This window comes from Capra hircus, chromosome 11 (genome assembly GCF_001704415.2).
Source record: "Capra hircus breed San Clemente chromosome 11, ASM170441v1, whole genome shotgun sequence".
NCBI lineage: Eukaryota > Metazoa > Chordata > Mammalia > Artiodactyla > Bovidae > Capra > Capra hircus.
Genome location: NC_030818.1, coordinates 98,692,264 through 98,710,694, shown reverse-complemented (window position 1 = coordinate 98,710,694; position 18,431 = coordinate 98,692,264). Strand labels below are relative to the sequence as shown.

Sequence of the window (18,431 nt, the reverse complement as noted above, 5' to 3'; positions counted from 1 at the left end):
CCTTAACTCTGAGAGTTCAGGGACAGGAAGAAAGCAGCCCAGAGGACCTGGCCAGAGGATTCTTGCCAAGAAGCTCAGAACTGGGTCTTGGGGCCAAGCAAGGGTCTGTAGGGTCTTAGACAAATGTGATATGGCCTTTATGGGTGAGCTGGGGAAATTATTTTTTTGGACAATCAGCACCCTCAAGCGACATATAACATTTGATTTTTCATAAAGTTATTTTAAGATTTATTAAATCAACATATACGGTAGACACTCAATAATTGGTAGTTGGTCCAGTCTTTAACTTCGGTTTAAATTGCATTTTTTTCTACGTTCGATTTCATTTGGGCCTTCTCAAGCACACTCTGGATCCATATATGGATATTTAAAATCGCCATTCTATTGAGGCAGAAATCGAGGCTCAGAGACCGAGCACTTGGGTTCGAGGTGGCCGCCAACTGGGGCTCTCCTGGAGCGCTCGGCTGCTCCGCCAGCTCGGCACTCCCGGGCCCCATAACTCTAAAGCCCGCTGCGGCCGCTGGCTCCCGCCCTCTCTTTTGCGCCGGGCCGCTCGGCGCCATCTTTGAACTTGGCACGGGTGCCTGGCTTCCGTACTTCCCTCCCCACCCAGAGTTGCCGCGAAAGCCCCAGGCGTGCTCCCTCTGCGGCTGGAGAATCCCAAAACTGGCAGTGATTGTCGCATCAAGGGAAAAGAATAATTTATCTCTTCTTCTCGGGTGTTGGAGCGTGCGCTCTGACAAACTGAAAAATGGCGCCGATAGCCTCACCGCCCCAGCCTTCCGCTCTGGAGGCGCGGGGGCGAAGGTCGCGGCGGACTGCGTCTGCGCGAGGTGGGGAGGTTGGGGGTGGGGTGGCGCCGGCGGAGCCGTCTCCATGGCAACCAGCGCGCAACCTGGGCAGCTCGGCCTGGCGGGAAGCGCGGGAGCTGAGGCGCTGGCGACAAGCGGGACTGCGAGTACCGAGGGCCCCGAGCGGCCCGGGCCGCTTCAGGACGAGACCCTGGGCGTGGCGTCCGTGCCCTCGCAGTGGAGGGGCGTCCAGGGCATCCGCGGGGAGACGGTGAGGGCGCGGGTGCGCCTCTGGGTGACGCGGGCGGGAGGGCGAGGGACGTCGCGGCAGCTGGGCCAGGTTATTTTTATATTTTAACCCACAGAAACGAACCCTTGGGGGTACTCACGTCTCAATTTCCCTGGTCTTTGAGTAGCAACCAAAAGAGTTTTTAAAGACTCCAGGTTTTGGAGGATTTTGTGTGAACTGCAGTTTTTAGGCATTTCAAACCTAACTTTTACTTAAAAAAAAAAAAAAGACCAAACTGCATCTTAAGGTCGAGATACACACGTTTTCTAGTACGTCGTCTAATCCAAAGCACGCAAACGAGGTTGTCTGAAACGAGGGCAGGGCTTCTGGGTGCCAGGGCTCCTGAGGGCTCTGTGTGTATGGACTTTGAGCACTGCTGTGCCCCTGGCGATTCCTCAGTCATCAGTGGGTGAGCTCCCTCCTGGAGCTTATATGGGGCGCTTGTCTGCAGGGGACAGAAGTAAAACACTGCAGGTAAGAAATAAATATACAGTGTGTTAGAGGTGAATAGTGCCATGGCTGAAAGAAAAAGGGTGAGGGATTAGAAAGATTGGGTTGCAGAGTGAAAGGGTTGTTTGCAGGGTGGTGGCACCCTCATAGAGAGGGTGATGTTCCAGCAGATTTGGAGCAGTGAGAGTTAGTCAAGGTTATTTGAGGTGGAACGGCCAGGGGAGCGCAAAGGTCCCGTGGTCCAAGCAAAGCTGGTCTGTGTGAGGAGGCAGGTGGGGCTGGAAAGGAATGAGAAGGCACGGATGGTCACAGGTGAGGCCGGAGAGGGTAAGGAGAGGCAGATCAAGTTTAGGGCTTGCAGATCATTTTAGGGATGTTAGCTTTCCCTCAGTGAAAATGAGCATTGGAAGGGGGCTGCATTTTTCCCACAGAGGAAACAGGCTTTTGCTTTCCACACAGATGAGAGATCCTGCAGAAGACGATTTCCTCACCAACACCAGTACCGGTGAGATTTCCATGAAGTCACCCTCTCTCCTTTTTTAAAATTTTATGTTTGGCTGTACCACACAGCATGTGGGATCACAACCTGAGCCCCCTACAGTAGAAGCTCAGAGTCTTAAAAACACGGGAACACTAGGGAATCCTCAAAGTCCTAACTCTTGATTAACTCTTGAGGATGAAATGGTTGGATGGCATCACTGACTCGATGGACATGAGTTTGAGCAAGCTCAGAGAGTTGGTGATGGACAGGGAAGCCTGGCATGCTGCAGTCCATGGGGTCGCGAAGAGTTGGACCCGACTGAGCGACTGAACTGAACTTGAGGACAAGTTTCTTGCCTCAGGCCAGCAGTCTGCAGGTCTCAAGCCAAATTTGATCTGGCTTCAGAGCACTTCCCACTTCACCATACTGGATAGAAAAGATTCTATTTAAAAAGCAAAGGCAGGACTTCCCCAGTGCCCTAGTGGTTAAGACTCCTTGCTTCCAATGCAGGGGGCACAGTTTAATCCCTGGTCAGGGAAGTTCCACATGCTGTGTGGTATGGCAAAAAAAAAAAAAAAGCAAAGGCAGGGGATATTTTAGTTATTTCTGTTCATCTTTATTGAAGGTTAATGTGTAATTCACATTCACTGGCTTTTAAAAATACTTGAAATAGCTCTTACTTGCTGAAGATTCAGATTTTAAAAGAGTTCAGATTGGGAACCACTGACTCAGTCAAACTTTTTACTTTTTTTAAAAATTAAAACAAAGAATGAGATTGAGGCATATTTTCTTGTACCTATAATTTGAACCAATAGGGCTCCAAGAACTGATTCTAATACTTGAGGTATAAAAGCTTTCATCTTAGGGGGTTCATTTGAATCAGTCTCTGCTGTTTTATTGAAGTGTGTATGTGAAAGTCACTCAGTTGTGTCTGACTCTTTGTGACCCCATGGACTATACAGTCCATGGAATTCCCCAGGCCAGAATACTGGAGTGGCTAGCCTTTCCCTTCTCCAGGGGATCTTCCCAACCCAGGGGTTGAACCCAGGTCTACCACATTGCGGGCGGATTCTTCACCGGCTGAGCCACAAGGGAAGCCCAAGAATACTGGAGTGGGTAGCCTGTCCCTTCTCCAGAGGATCTTCCTGACCCAGGGATTGAACCGGGGTCTCCTGCATTGCTAGTGGATTCTTTACCAACTGAGCTATCAGGGAAGTTTTATTGAAGGGGATTCTTAATTAATTTAAGTCCTAAGAGTATTGGGAGTTCCCTGGTGGTCCAGTGGTTAAGGCTCTGCCTTTCCACTGCAGAGGATGCAGACTTGATCCCTGGTCAGGGAACTAAGATTCTGCAACCTGCCTGGCGTGGCCAAAATAAAGATTCTAAGACTGTTGAAGGGGTCCAAAGAAAGAGTTAATTTTCCAGATTAACTTGTTTCTCTTTATAAAAGTTTCTGTGTCCAAAATTTATTTGATTAATTATTTATTTTAAATATTTATTAGTTTGGATGTGCCGGGTCTTAGTTGTGGCACGCCAGATGTTGTTCAGTCGCGACGTGCGAACTCTAGCTGTGGCATGTGGAATCTAGTTCCCCGACCAGGGACTGAACCTGAGCACCCTGCACTGGGAGCTCGGAGGGGAGGACCACCAGGGAAGTCTTGGTATCCAAAATTTAGGAAAACATCTGGATAAGGAAAAACTGGAAATAAAAACCACCCCATAGTCTCATTTTCCGGCAGTTTGGTTTATACCTGCTCCCTCTCTGTTTTGTCTGTGTTCCTCCATTTTTTTTTTTTTACAAAAATGAAATCACATTGCATAATATTTTGTAGACCCACTTTTTCACTCACTACTATAACTTCATTTTATTTTAACCGGTCCCTTTTGATGGGCTGTTTCCAATTTTCCCTTATCAGAACCCTGTGATGAGTGTTTTAGCTAAATTAAATAAAAAATTTATATGTGTTTTAATTTAAGGTTATTTGCTTTACAGAATTTTGTTGTTTCCTGTCAGATATCTCTAACAATCAGCCATAGGTACATCCATGTCCCCTCCCTCCTGAACCTCCCTCCCCATCCTACCCTTCTAGATTGTTACAGAGGCCCTTAGCTAAATTTTTATATGCAGCTTCTTAATTTTTTTTTTTGCAAGTTCTATTGGAAAAGCCAAACGTTGTTCTTTGCTTGGCTCATGTAGTGATGCAGTATTGGAGTGCAGTTTTATGTTCCAGTGATGGATTTTTGGTGTCGTTGAAGTAGTAGTGATCTTTGGCTTGATCTAACTTTTCTTGCTTTATCTCGATTTATTCACAGAGGGACAGGGTCCTTGACTTTGGGTTCAGACCTGGCTTTGAGTGCATGGGGACTCTTTGGGGTCTTGGCCTTGGGCCAGTCAAGTGATCTGCAAAGTGAGTCTTGTTAGAATACTTAATGTGGGATTAAATGAGACTGCTAATAAGAAAACAGTTTGAGACTGACCCCCAGTACTGTTCAGGTTTGGGGGGGCTCACGTCTAAGTGTTTGAGATGAAGGGCTCCTAATCGCTTTAATCCTGGTCTCTGCTTTTTCAAACGAGGCTGACGCTGAAATGCCCTGGAGAGTCTTGAAAAATATGAATATCTGGTCCCTACTTCCAGGGATTCTGGTTTAATTGGTATGTGGTGTGACCTGGGAATCTGGTTTTATAAAAGCTCCTCAGGTTATTGTCATATGTGGCAAAACTTGAGAACCATTAATATAATCCACCCTTCTTTCCAACAGTGTTACCTTTCTGAAGCCTATTTGAGTCCTCAGAATGTAGAGTGGGGGGCTTCTCTGGTGGTCCAGTGATTAAGACTCTGTTCTTCCAATGCAGGGAGCACAGGGTCAATCTGTGGTCAGGGAACTAAGGTCCCAGATGCCACAGGGTGACAAAAAAAAGGATATAGGGTGCATTCTTTTCTTGTGGTAAGATACATACACATTTTACCATATTAAAGTGTACATTGCGGTGATGTTAAATACCTTCACGACGTGCAGCCATCACTACCATTTAGTTCTAAAGCTTTTTATCAGCAGATGCATTCGTTTTGGGCATTCAGGTCTGTCCCTGGACTGTGAGCTCCCAGAGGGCAGGGAGTGGGTCTTGTGTACTTTTGCATCTCCCAGAGGCCTCCGGGAAATACTGGATGGAACCCTTTTCTGGTGTCCTGTCCTCCACAGCCTGATTCTGCCGAATTTCTCCCCTCCAGCTTTGAGTTAACCTTGCCCACCTGTCCGCTCCTCCCTCTCCCTGGACCCGGGGCTGCTTCCTCGCCTTCGTGGGTTCTGTAGCAGATGACACCCCCTGCTGGAGGTGTTTGTTTTTAACCTGAGGTTTGGCCTCTCGCAGGTTTTCAGGAATTGGATTTGTGGTTCTCAACCATTTGGAGTTTGCTAATAGTTTTGATACTAAACTTTTTTTTTTTTTTCAAGACACACGTGAAGACAACACCAGAGTAGCTGGCAATAATTAGAAGTCAAAGGTGTTGCGGCATAACAGGGCCTCCCAGCTTCGGTGAAAATGTTGATCATTGCTGTCTTCGTTGCTTGACTCTCCGCTCCAGGTCATCCTTTGAGTAACTGTTTGCTACCCTGCTATACGGCCTTCCCTCATAGCTCAATTGGTAAAGAATCTGCCTGCAGTGCAGGAGACCTGGGTTCAATTCCTGGGTTGGGAAGATTCCCTGGAGACGGAAGTGGCAACCCACTCCAGTATTCTGGCTTGGCGAATCCCATGGACAGAGGAGCCTGGCATGGGGTCGCAAGAATTGGACACAACTTAGCAACTAAACCACCACCACCCTGATATACTCGAGGCAAGGCCAAGTAAAAGGAGGTCATAGCCTGAAGTACTTTGATACTGGTTCTGGATTCAGTTGCCCCCACACTCTTGGAGGCCTCATGTGAGTGAGACAGGAGACAACGGAATGGCCATGTTGCATCATAAAACCCACTCAACTCGTTTTTTTTTTTTTGCTGTGCTGCGAGGCTTGCAGGACCTTAGTTCCCTGACCAGGAATGGAACCTGGGCCCCAGCAGTGATAGTGCCAAGTCCTAACCACCAGACCGCCAGGGAATTCCCGTCAGTTTTGTTTATTTATTAAACTTTGGCTGTGCTGGGTCTTGGCTGCTGCTCGCGGGCTACTCGAGTTGAGGCGAACAGGGGCCACTCTCTCGCTGTGGAGCACAGCCTTCTCGTGGTGGCTTCTCCTGTGGAGCGTGGGTTCTAGGCTCGCGGGCTTCAGTCGTTGCGCGGCTAGCGTTCAGTTGTTGTGGCGGCTTAATTGCCTGAGGCAGGTGGAATCTTCCCCGGGCAGGGACCGAAGCGGTGTTCCCTGCATGGTGGATTCTTAACCACTAGACCACCAGGGAATTCCCAGCAACATTGTATCCAAGATATTCCCATGGTACAGTCTCTGCTAGTTAACATCAGAATGTCTCAAAGGCGTCACATTTTGTTGGTGTGCTGATAAAGAGGTGCTTAGTTAGGTCAGGAACCATCTCAGCTCCCATCACGCCCGAGTATCATCAGGTGTGTGTACAGGACTCAGAAAGGGAAGGACGTGGAAGGGCTGGGAAGGGGGACTTTGGGGAGCCGTGCTCACACTGGCAGCATTTCTCAGCCCCTGGCGAGGAGCCCTGTCTCACCCTGTCCTCCCTAGCTGCCCTCCTGTGGGCCAGCTCCCTTCCTTTGGGGTCTCTTAACACTCGCCTGGTGCTCGAGCCCAAACAGGAGAGAATGGGGGTCCGGGCCCTGTCGCTGTCCTGTAGGTGCAGGTGCCTGGCAAGCAGCCACGTGAGGAGAGCCTCTCGTGGGTGACAGGAATCTCAGTCATATAGGAGCCCTCGTTTGGTAAACGTCAGCCGTGTCCTCCAGAAAAGGAGGAGGCTGCGTCTCATTCCCTGATGTGATGTCTGTCCCTCTGCCCAGCTAAACGGGGGACAAGGAACTGGAAACGGGTGGCAGCATGGAGAGAAATGGCAGCTGCGGAGCAGGCTGCCTCCCAAGCAGCTCCCCACAGACATGCATGCGTCCTTTGATCACAGGACACCTTGGAAGGTGCCCCGGTGGAGAGGGCTGCGGCCAAGGGAGGGAGAGAGGGGTGTCCTGCTGCCCCAGGTGAGACCCGGTCCTCAGATCAAGGCCGGGGTGGAGGGGGCTACGTGAGTGCTGTCTGCACCTTGAGGGCAGAGGTGATGGACTCTGGGCCCTGGGGTGTGGCCACAGGAAGCATATAGATGGGATCTGAGTACCCGCCCTGTGGCATCACCTGGGGGCTTTTTTAGCAAAGACCCCATCCTAGACCAGTGAACCAGAAGCTCTGTTGATGGGGAGGGGGCAGCAGGTTGTCCCTTACCCAGCCTCCTGGTGGTTCTACGACCTTGTTCAGGGAGACCACCCGTCTAGCGTGGTTGCTGAGGTCCTTTTCCACTCTGGAGTCAGGTGCAGCTCAGGTGTGTTGGGAGGGTGAAATGAGGGGCTGTGTGCTCCATATTAGCTGGTGGTGGTCACTGCCCAGGGGAGTGAGGGGGCTCAGCCTTCAGCCACACAGTGTCCCGGACCTCTGTCTGTTCTCTGTGTGCCTCTGTATGTCCTCAATTTAGAACACGTCTCTTCAACCTCTATTTTAACAGGTATTAAAAGGGGTGTGTCTCACAACTGATGTGTACACTTAATACAGTTTCCTCCTGAAAAGCTATTACTAAATAATTGGTATGTTTTATAATCGATAGTCAAGGAGATCTGTTAACAGAAGGTGTATATATATATTTAATTTCTTTTTATCTGGCTGTGCTGGGTCTTTGTGGCATGTTAACTCTTCGCTGAGGCATGTGGGACCTAGTTCCCTGACCAGGGATTGAACCCGGGGCCGCCTGCCTTGGAAGTGCGGAGTCTTAGCCACTGGATCACCAGGAAGTCCCCAGGAGGTGTATTTTTAATAAGAAAGTGACTGTCTTCTACTCATGACCTTGAAGTTTTCCCACTGCCTGTTGACACCATGTGAGTGGGTTTCTCTGGCTGGAAAGGGTTACTCCCTGTGGGTCATCTCCACCCACACCACACCAATTGGGTTCCTCCCCAGGAAGATGGGCTAGTTACTAGAGGAAGGGGACGGTCGTCAGGCAGACTGAGTGAGCAGTGTTCCTTTTGCTCAAGGATAAACAGCAGCTGTGGGCGGGTGAGTGCCTGGGCAGGTGGTGCTGTGAGGAGAGCTGGCTGGTGACTGCGTTTCAATCTCCTTCTCCAGAAAAGTTGCCAGACGGCCAGCATTACCACCGCTGAAGCGTCCGTGCAGGCCCGGAAGCATGTGGATGCTGAGGTGCAGACCGAGATCCCCGAGCCGGTCAGCCTGCCGTCTGTGCCTCGGTACAATGGCCCCCGGCTTGCGGCCTTTCTCCGAAAAGTGGAGGCCATGGTTACCCGAGAGCTGAACAAGAATTGGCAGAGCCATGCGTTTGACGGCTTCGAGGTGAACTGGGCCGAGCAGCAGCAGACGGTAGGGATGGGCTGGTACGGGCCTGGGATGCCTTGGGTTGTGGCTTTAGCTCATCTTAAGTCCTTCTTTTGTGCCACCCAATAACAGCATGCATGCCAAGTTGCTTCAGTCGTGTCTGAGTCTTTGCGAACCTGTAGATGGTCTCGCCAGGCTCCTCTGTCCATGGGATTCTCCAGGCAAGAGTACTGGAGTCGGTGGCCATGCCCTCCTCCAGGGGAATCTTCCCCACCCAGGGATCGAACCCGTGTCTCCTGCGCTGGCAGGCAGGTTCTTCACCAGTAATGCCACCTGGGAAGCCCCGGCCTGCCAAGCAATAAGAACACCAATAGCAATCATAACAGCAGTCACCAAGCTCTTACTTTTTGCCAGGTATTAAGCTAAGAAGTCACTGGGCCTTCCCTGCTACCCTTGGTGGTGCCTTGTTATTTCCATTCACTGCTAGTGGGCAGTAGAGGCAGGGTTTGAGGCTGGACAGTCTGACTCTGGGTCTTATTTCCTGGATGACTCAGCTCTGTTTCCCCAGGCACACTCTGTGCCAACTCATTGGTCCTTCTGGACAGCTAGTTCTTTGCTGCTCCCCATCTTATATTTATTTTTTGTCCATGCTGAACAACCTGTAGAATCTTAGTTCCCTGACCAAGAGTCTAACTCGGGGCCCTTGGCAGCAAAAGCGCAGGACTGCCGGGGAGTTCCTTCGATCTCCATTTTATAGATGAGATTCAGAGAGGCTAAGGGACTTGTCTGCAGTCACACAGCTGTAACTGGCTGAGCTGGAGTTTGAGTCCCAGTCTCCCTGGTTTCACTTTGGCGCTCTAGTGACTTCTGCATTGCCAAGCCTTTTCTGGTCTCGAGGCAGAGCTCAGAGCAGTCACCCTGTAATGTCCAGTTGATCAGGAAACCTCTGAATGAAGGCGGGCCCTTGACCTCTGCTCCACCCTGCTGGTGCCTGGGGACGGGCTGCTGACTGAGCAGTGAAGGCTTTTCTTAGGCATTGTTTTCTTCCTCGAGAAATGGAGATGAGTAGTTCTGTATTCAGAGGTCATAGCCCTTCTCTCCCGCCCTTCCTCTTCCGTCTGTTTTTGGATATACAGCTGTCCTGTTCCCACCAAATCGTTGATAGGTTTGGGAGAGTGTATTTGTTTGAGAGAAATCCTCAAAAGCCCTCTGAAAAACATTTGCCAAGGCCACAAGTAAGTGTGGACTTGTTATTTTTAAGTGGAGTGCAAGAAGAAGGTCATGAACGTTAAAATCTGGGCTCAGCTGCCCCTTTTTACAGTTGCATTCAAAGAGGGTGAGCTGTTGGTTTTTTGTTTGTTTGATTTTTTTTTGCTATGTGTCTGAGTCTTAGTCGCAGCATGTGGGATCTAGTTCCCTGACCAGGGATCAAACCCAGACCCCCTGCATTGGGAGCACGGAGGCTTAGCCCCTGGACCACCAGGGAAGTCCCAAGCGCTTGTTCTTCATTGTTAAGGCTTTTCCACCTTTCTGTGCGTTTGGTCCACCTGTATATTACTTTCTCCCCCTTTAGAAAATACATACGGTGCGATGATCCTCTTCACAGGGCAGCAAAGGAGACGCAGACATAAAGGACAGACTTTTGGACGCGGGGGCGTGGGGGGGATGATTTGAGAGAGTAACATTGAAACGTTCGCGTTACCATATGTAAAATAGACAGCCAGTGGGAACCCAGAGGTGCTCTGTGACAACCTAGAGGGGTGAGATGGGGAGGGAGGTTCAAGAGGGAGAGGACAGGGACTTTCCCGGTGGTCCAGTGGCTAAGACTCCGTGCTCCCAACGCAGGGGGCCAGGTTCCATCCCTGATCAGGGAACTAGATCCCACATACCACAGCTAAGATCTGGTGCAGCTAAATAAATAAAAATAAATGAAAAATAAAAGAGAAGGGGTACGTATATAGGCCTATGCCTGATTCATATTGATACATGGCAGAAACAGTCACAATTTTGTAGTTACCCTCCGATTGAATCTGCAAAGCAGGAAAAATAAATACTCGTTTCTGATTACAAAGCACTACACATTCATTTTAACAAACAGTCGCTGCAAAAATACGGAACATGTACTGCGAGTGGGAGCAGTGGTTCGCAGGCCTTTCCCATTCGACCCTGACACACAGCGCGCTGCTGCTACTGTTGCCATCAAGAGCATCTTAGACGCAGGTGGAGAACGCTGTCCAGTCTGTTTGCGACCTTTCGCGCTCAGCAGAGCTTTCCCTGCCAGTTCCTGTAGAGGAGGGGCCCCAGACACCCCAGAACCTGCGTGACGTGCCACTGAGCGGACAGGCAGCCTTCTTGGGGTCCCCGTTGGTGGACATCTCAGCACAGCATCGCTTCTAGAAGCATGTCTTCCGGAAGCAGTGAGCAGGTGGGTTAGGCAGCACCCCCGGGTGGCCGTGGGGCGTTTGGGCCTCTCGCGGCCCTGAAGTTGCTTTCCTTTTTGAGTGTGGGGCAGAGGAGTAGTCTTTGCCGGTTTGCTGCTGTGTGGCAGAGCTGAAGCGAGGCTGCCTCTCCCACTTTGGTTTTCCTTTGCATGAATTTCTTGATTATTTCTCCCCAGTGGAGTCACTGCATTGGCTGAGGCATCAGGCTGCTCTGTCTCTGCTCCAGCTGTCAGGGAGTTGGCCTTGACATTTCCCTGCTGTCCATGGCTGTCGTAGCCCCAGAAAGGCTGATCTGCTGCTCTCAGTCAAGCACTGCACCTTCACAATCGCAAAATCAGTGACGACTTGGCCGAACACTTCGGAATTAGAGATGGGGAGGAGGCCACCTAGGGGAGTGCACCCAGGAGGGCACCCCCTGGAACCTTTGGCCTCTTTGCCTTGTCCTGCCCTGGCCCTTGTTTGCACGTGTGGCTGACAGCGGGGAGGCACTGTGACCAGTCTGGGGTCTTTTCTCTTCAGAAGCAAAGCCTGTTCTGTGTTGTCAGGTTGCTACATAGACTTCACCTGTGTCCTTTTAATTTATTTATTACCATTTTTATTTTATTCATTTATTTGGCCGTGTGGTATAGCTTGTGGGCTCTCAGTTCCCCACCCAGGAATTGAACCTGGGCCCCCAGCAGTGGAAGCGTGGGGTCCTAAACACTGGAGCACCAAGGAATTCCCTATTATAATTTTTTTTAAGTGAAGTATACAGTTAGGTATTTCCATGGTGGTTCACTGGTTAAGACTCTGTGTTTCCACTGCAGGGGATGTGGGTTGGATTCCAGGTAGGGGAGCTAAGATCCCATATGCCATTTGGTGTGGCCAAAAAAAAAAAAATTGAAGTATAGTTAATATTATATAGCCTCAGATGTACAGTGAAGTGATTCAGGGGTGGGTGGGTGGGTGGGTGGGTGGGTGGGTGGGTGTGGGAGTGTGTGTGTGTGTGTGTGTGTGTGTTTAGTGAAAGTGTTGCTTAGTCATATCCGACTCGTGATTCAAGTGTGTGTGTGTGTGTGTGTGTGTGTGTTTAGTGAAAGTGTTGCTTAGTCATATCCGACTCGTGATTCAAGTGTGTGTGTGTGTGTGTGTGTGTGTGTGTGTAGTGAAAGTGTTAGTTGGTTAGTCATATCCGACTCTTTGTGACCCCATGGAGTGTAGCCTGCCAGGCTCCTCTGTCCATGGATTCTCCAGGCAAGAATATTGGATGGGTAGCCATTCCCTTTAAAAATTAAAAGGGATCAAACCGGGGTCTCCTGCCTTGTAGGCAGATTCTTTACCATATGAGACAACAGGGAAGCCCGTGTACATATATATGCTCAGTTTTATACATATATCCAGTTATCTATATATGTATAATATGTGTATAAATGTACATTTTTCCTGTTTTGAGATCCCTTTTCATTATAGACTCTTGTCCTTTTTAAACTGCTGCGCGATGCTTCACCATAGACTTTCATGGAGTCAGGTTTGCTGAGGTAGGTTTTCCACACAGGTAAATTCACGGTGTGCTGTGTTGGGTCTTGGCAGACACCCACCAGTGAAGGGACGGAGCAGCCCATCTTTCTGTCCCTCTGCCTTCTCATCTTTAGATTTTAAAGTGTACTAATCGTTGCAGTTACAAATGCTGTTTTGATACATAATGCTTATAGTTTGTTTTTTAGTACAAACTTTCATTTTTCATAAAACGTGCATAAACACAGGCACAGATCACAAGTGTTCGGGCCCATAATTTTCACACAGTGCAAACATTCATGGAACCAGAACCCCGAGAGTTTTTCTCATGCCCCCTCTGCCTCCTGGCCCCACCGCATGGCTTTGTTTTAGAATGACAGATTTGCCGAGGACTCCGCTGGTGGTGCAGGGGTGAAGACACCTTGCTTCCACTGCAGGGGGCACAGGTTCAACCCCCAGTTGGGAAACTAAGATCCGAGGGGCACAACTGAAAAAAGGAAAAAAACCCAACAAATTTACTGAGATATAGTTTACAACCCATATAATTCACCCATATAAATCATTTAAAGTGTGAAGTGGGTTTTAATATATTTCCAGTAGGGGCTTCCCTGGTGGCTCAGACGGTAGAGTTCGCCTGCAGTGTGGGAGGCCTGGGCTCGATCCCTGGAGTGGGAGTATCTCCTGGAGGAGGGCATGGCAAGCCACTCCAGTATGCTTGCCTGGAGATCCCCTGTGGACAGAGGAGCCTGGAGGACTACCACCCATGAGGCCACAAAGAGTCGGACACAACTGAGCGACAGAGCGCACGGCACAGAGGTATGTAAGCTTTGCCACAATCCATTTAAGAATATTTTCATCACTTCCCCCCCAAAAATTCATATCCACTAGCAGCCACTCCCCATTTCCCCCACAGCTCCTGGCAGCTGCTCACCCCCTTTCTGTCTTCAGATTTGTCTTTCTGGACATCTCACGTAATGGACTCATAACAGCTGAGTATGTAACTGTGTCTGCCTAGCAGAGTGTTATCGAGGGTCCTTGTGTTGCAGCGTCTTTTGGGACGTCATTCCTTTCTGCGGCTGAACCGTTCGCCGTGGTAGGGATATACTGCGCTTGTCCGTCAGTCGCTGGACGTTCTGGCTGTCGTGAGCGCTGCTGTGGCCGCTTGTGTTCAAGTGCGCATATTGGCGTGTTCGTTTCCAGTCCTCTTGGGCATGTCCCTCGGAGTGGCATTGCTGGTAACAACATTTTGCAGAACCGCTGGGCTGTTTGCCACGGTGTCTGGACATTCTGCATTCTCACCAGAGGCCCACAGTGCAGCTTCTGACAGAGTTCGGACTTTTTTTACCATTGGATGGTTTCTCTATTTGGGGTTATGAGGTCGAGACGGGTGAGACTTTTCGCAGGAGTTTCGGCCTGTGGTGCAGATTAGCCCCTGGAAAGTGTACCAGACCCTCACTGTGGCCGGCACTGCTGGCCTTCTCGTTAGCTGCTGCTGGCAGCTGTGGGCTGAGCCACAGGGCGCCCGAGCTTTTAAAAAAGTGTGTGTTGAGATACACCTAACATGAAACGTGCTCCTGTGATCGTTTTTCACCTGTGTAGTCATGTGGCACCCAGGATACTCTCACTGTCGGGCAGCCATCACCCCTGTGCCACTCCAGAAGCCAAGGCTTTGGAGATTTTGTGTGGAATAGACGTGAGTACAGGGTCCAGCTCTGACCTGGAGCCTGGTGTCCATCTCAATTCCCAAGGCTCTTCCTTCTGGAAGCACCCTGTTGGGGGGAGTGATGGGGTGAAGGCTCCACACTGTCCCCGGGCTGGGCAGTGGCCTGGAATCCTGACTGGAATCGGGAGCCCCACACCTGTGTCTGCCTTTCACTCCCCTGCTGGGTGGCTTTGGGATTCGGAGTTGGGGATGGCCTGTCTCTTGCAGGTGACTTGCCTACATACCCTGAGCTACCCCCCAGCCCAAGGACAGGGTCTCCACGTGACTGGTGTCTCCTGGAACTCCACTGGCTCTGTGGTGGCCTGCGCCTATGGCCGGTGAGTGGCAACAGGGGTGTGCGGGAGTGATAGGACGCCCTGAGACCCTCGTCTGAATCCGTCTCGTCTGCGCAGAGAGGGGTGGGTCCAGAGCTGGCCTTTGTGGGAATCTTCCTTCTCAAGGCTGCCCGAGCCTTGGGTTGGCAGGAAAAGACAGGGAAGGTTCTCCCAGTGCCCAGCTATCAGCAGTGGGCTGTGAGCCCTGCGCCTGCCTCGTCTCTCCCAGGCTGTGTCAGACATGCCCAGCTTCCTCCCCCGCCACGTATGGCCCTGTCCCTGGTTCCTGGAGACCCTTCTCCGGGGAGAGTCATGACCTTGGGGTGCCATATAGGTGCCTCTGCCACTTGGGTGCCCAGCACAGTGTCTGTGTGTGATGGGGACAGAGACTCATCTGTGTCGGGGGGTGAGGTGGGTCGGGCAGTAGGAGCAAGGTGGGCTGGGGTGGCGCAGGTTGGGATGGAGTCCAGGCCTCGGGCTGAGCTCGTGCGGGTGTGTCTCTGCAGGCTGGATGATGGGGACTGGAGCACGCTGAGGTCCTTCGTGTGCGCCTGGAACTTGGACCGGCGAGGCCTGAGCCCCCAGCAGCCGTCGGCGGTGGTGGAGGTGCCCAGCGCTGCCATGTGCCTGGCCTTCCACCCCACGCGGCCATCCCACGTGGCAGGTGAGCCCCCCAGCCTGTGTCTCTGCTCCGCATCCTGTAGCGGGTGGCCGAGGCCCTGCATTTGGCCCTCAGCCCCTGGTCACAGCCAGAAGCAGGGACCACAGGGGGTCCTGAGCCCTGGGCTTGGGTGGGGTAACTGGGCGTGGAGGAGGAGGAGGAGGCAGGTCCTTAGCTGAGTCTTGGGTGGTGCGGGCCACGTGGAGGTGTACAGCCTGGTCAGGATGTGAGGCTAGGCGAAGCAGGCAGTCTCAGGGCGCTGACCATAGTGATGTGCGCGCTGGGAAAGGGGGCAGGTGAAGCTGGAGGAGCGGCGGGTGTGGGCAGGGGAGAGCAGCCTGGTGGTGGGGGAGCTTCCCGGGGTGGGCACCGCTGGATAGAGCAGGGGGCCTGGGGACCAGGACTCTTTTTGAGGAAGCAGTGGACGAGATGGGGCGGGTGTCCGTCCCCAAAGTGAGGCTGTTGGCTATGGGCGGCTCCCCATGCCCGCTTGGCCTCCAGGTGGACTGTACAGTGGCGAGGTGCTGGTGTGGGACATGAGCCGCCCCGAGGACCCACTGCTCTGGCGCACGGGCCTGACGGACGACACGCACACGGACCCCGTGTACCAGGTCAGGGCAGAGGCCCGCCGGGCGGGGTGGGAGGTAATCACCTCCAGAGCCAGGCCTTGCCGTCCGGGCATCTGCTCTGCAGCATGGAGCAGGGGAAGGGGTCCCCACTGGCCACCACCCAGGAGGAAGGTCACCAGGGAGTCCGCGCTTGGCCAGCTGCCTCTGGCATTCTCCAAGTGTCTGGGTCCAGAGTCACATTTGCCCTCAGAGGGAGCCCCCTGGGCCTGGCCCTGCTGGCCACCTCCATGGAGCCTCTGCCGTCCTGGTTTTCTGCTGGGACTTGGGGGTACCTGGGAACCCTTTGGGTCTACCCCCTGGTGGGTCAGGTGGCTCCCAAGCCTCTGCAAGAAGTCTCCCTTTTTCTTTCCCTCCTGGAAGAGAAGGGGAAGGTCGTGTGGAGGCTGACAGCTGGCCTTGCCGGGAGGTGGGGCAGGTGTCCTTTTGTGACCTGGCTCCTCTCCCGGTTGCCCAGGTGGTCTGGCTCCCGGAGCCCCGGCACAGCCACCGCTTCCAGGTGCTGAGTGTGGCCGCTGACGGGAAGGTGCTGCTCTGGCAGGGGGTCGGGGCTGGCCGGCTGCAGCTGAGCGCGGGCTTCGCCCTGGCCGTACAGCAGCTCCCCAGGAACACGAAGCTGAAGAAGGTATAAGGGGTGAGGCTGCCACCCCGGACATAGGCCCACAAGGCAGCACTGGGCCTTGGGACCCCCCGAGCCAGTGCGCCTTGGGGGCGGGTGGGCAGGTGGGAGTCCCCGAGGGCCACAGCAGTCACGCACGTGCCCCAGGCTCCTTGGGGCCACCGAGCAGACTCCCCCCAGCTCTGCCCTGCTGCTGTTTTCCTCCGCAGCCTTCCCGTGGGGAGACTGAGGTGGGCGCCACGGCGGTGTCTTTCTCCAGCTTCGACCCCAGCCTTTTCGTGCTGGGCACAGAAGGCGGCTTCCCGCTCAAGTGCTCCCTGATGGCAGAGGATGCTGCTGTCACGCGGATGCCCAGCTCTGTGCCCCTGCGGGCCCCGGCGCAGTTCACCTTCGCCCCCCACGGTGGCCCAGTCTACTCTGTGAGCTGCTCCCCCTTCCACAGGTAGGGAGGGCCCACAGGGCCTCTGGCACAGGGAGGTCGGGGGAGTCCCACCAGGACCCACACAGAACTGCCTAAGAGCCTGCAGTCTGCCCTGGGCGCGGGTCTTCCCCACTGAGCTCCGGTACCCAGAGCTCCTGTGGTTGGCTCCAGGGAATCGGCTCCTTACTTTCCGGAGCCCAGTAGCCCATGAGGAGTCCAACAGAAAGGCCCCAGCCACACCTGGACCCCAGCGCTCACCCGCTGCCTGCCCTGTGTCCCATCTAGGAATCTCTTCCTGAGTGCAGGGACGGATGGCCACGTCCACCTGTACTCCATGCTGCAGGCCCAGCCCCTGACCTCTTTGCAGCTCTCCCACAAGTACCTGTTTGCTGTGCGCTGGTCCCCGGTGCGCCCCCTGGTGTTTGCGGCTGCTTCTGGGGAAGGTAAGGCACAGCCCCGGGCTTTGCTCCACTGAAGGGACATGAGCCCAGCGTGTCCCTGCAACTGTGGGCTGGGGAGGCTGTGGGCAAGGTCACGTGGGACGGAGAGCTGAACTGAGTCACAGCCTTCTGATGTCTTCGGGAACCGAAGAGGCTCAGAGGCTGCGGCTCTGGGCCTGTCTCACCCCACGCCTCTCCTTGAAGGTGATGTGCAGCTGTTTGATCTGCAGAAAAGCTCCCAGAAGCCCGCGGTTTCAGTCAGGCAAACCGAGGACGAAAGCCCTGTCTACTGTCTTGAATTCAACTGCCAGCAGACTCAACTCCTGGCTGCTGGTGATGCCAAGGGCACGGTAAAGGTGTGGCAGCTGAGCAGTGAGTTCACTGAACAGGGAGCCCGGGAGACAGAGCACCTGGACCAGCTGGCCTCGGAGGTGGCCAGTTGAGGTCAGGGAGGCTACCTCTGGGCTGTGTGTTTTTGATGGAAGCTGAATGAAGACGACATGACAAGCTTTTGGGGGAGTCAAGTCATTTATTTGTCTTTTACATGAAAACAAAATTGAAGGAGGGCGAACAAGAGGGGAACTAGCCGGCTGCTCAGATTTTTCTGTAGTCGGAATGGGGCAGCCGGCCTTGAGACAGGAATTGGGTCCCTGCAGCAACGTGGCAATGGCGACTGGACCTAAAGCCGGTTACTGAAGCACCGTTTTCTACTAAATCTTAAACCAAGCTAAGCAAGTTAAGGTTACGCTGGAAAGCAACACTGTCTGGAGTATTTTTCTTAAGAGCACAGAGAGGAGTTGACATGCAGCAAGGCGACGGTAGGGCAAGCAGCGTGGGCCAGGCTAACCTAGGAGCAGAGGATCAGTTCACGAAGAGCGAGCGGGTGAACTCAACGTAGTCGAAAGCAGTGGGGAGTTCGCGGCCCTTGCCGTCCACGTAGGGCTTCATGTGGGAGACGCAGTAGTCGGCTTGTTCCCGAGTCAGGTTCTGGAGGGAAAGGTGCACATCAGCCGAGCCCTGACCAACCACAGCTGTGCTATGGGGGGCAGTGGGCAGTGGGCCCGACTTCAGAAACATCCGTGTCCAAGCTTCTGGATCTCTGCTGTTAAGGGCCTTTGGCCTGGGCTGAGTTTCACTTGAAAACGGGGTAAAAGGGTCTGCACACAGCAGCTGAGGCTCAAGACTGGGGGCTGCGACTCTAGACTCAG

General features: G+C 52.9%; 2 protein-coding genes across 14 annotated transcripts in view; one reads left to right on the top strand and one right to left on the bottom strand.

Moving 5' to 3' along the window:
• WDR34 (WD repeat domain 34) lies at positions 837 to 17,735 on the top strand. 4 transcript variants are annotated; one of them, XM_018055906.1, is made up of 9 exons: positions 837 to 1,074; positions 8,281 to 8,529; positions 14,350 to 14,459; positions 14,963 to 15,120; positions 15,619 to 15,728; positions 16,201 to 16,368; positions 16,622 to 16,804; positions 17,069 to 17,226; positions 17,428 to 17,735. In XM_018055906.1, the coding sequence occupies exons 1-9, from the start codon at positions 877 to 879 to the stop codon at positions 17,429 to 17,431; spliced, it is 1,338 nt and encodes a 445-aa protein (XP_017911395.1). In that variant the 5' UTR covers positions 837 to 876; the 3' UTR covers positions 17,432 to 17,735. The 4 variants fall into 4 exon arrangements, with proteins under 4 accessions (XP_017911395.1, XP_017911392.1, XP_017911393.1 ...); XM_018055903.1 differs by having other exon boundaries at positions 842 to 1,074; positions 16,572 to 16,804; XM_018055904.1 differs by having other exon boundaries at positions 877 to 1,062; positions 16,572 to 16,804.
• The window catches only part of SPTAN1 (spectrin alpha, non-erythrocytic 1), a 58,257-nt gene continuing 57,558 nt past the window's right edge, over positions 17,733 to 18,431 (bottom strand). For all 10 annotated transcript variants that reach the window (XM_018055898.1, XM_018055899.1, XM_018055901.1 and 7 more), the window contains one exon: positions 17,733 to 18,210. In XM_018055898.1, the coding sequence (XP_017911387.1) occupies positions 18,085 to 18,210 (126 nt within the window). In that variant the 3' untranslated portion in view covers positions 17,733 to 18,084. The remainder of the gene's footprint in view (positions 18,211 to 18,431) is intronic.

Coding starts and splice junctions, on each gene's coding strand:
- WDR34 (XM_018055903.1), top strand. CDS start 877: ATGGCAACCAGCGCGCAACCTGGGCAGCTCGGCCTGGCGGGAAGCGCG. Junction 1,075..8,280: donor GGGAGACGGTGAGGGCGCGG/GTGCGCCTCTGG, acceptor CTCCTTCTCCAG/AAAAGTTGCCAGACGGCCAG. Junction 16,805..17,068: donor AGCTGCTCCCCCTTCCACAG/GTAGGGAGGGCC, acceptor TGTCCCATCTAG/GAATCTCTTCCTGAGTGCAG.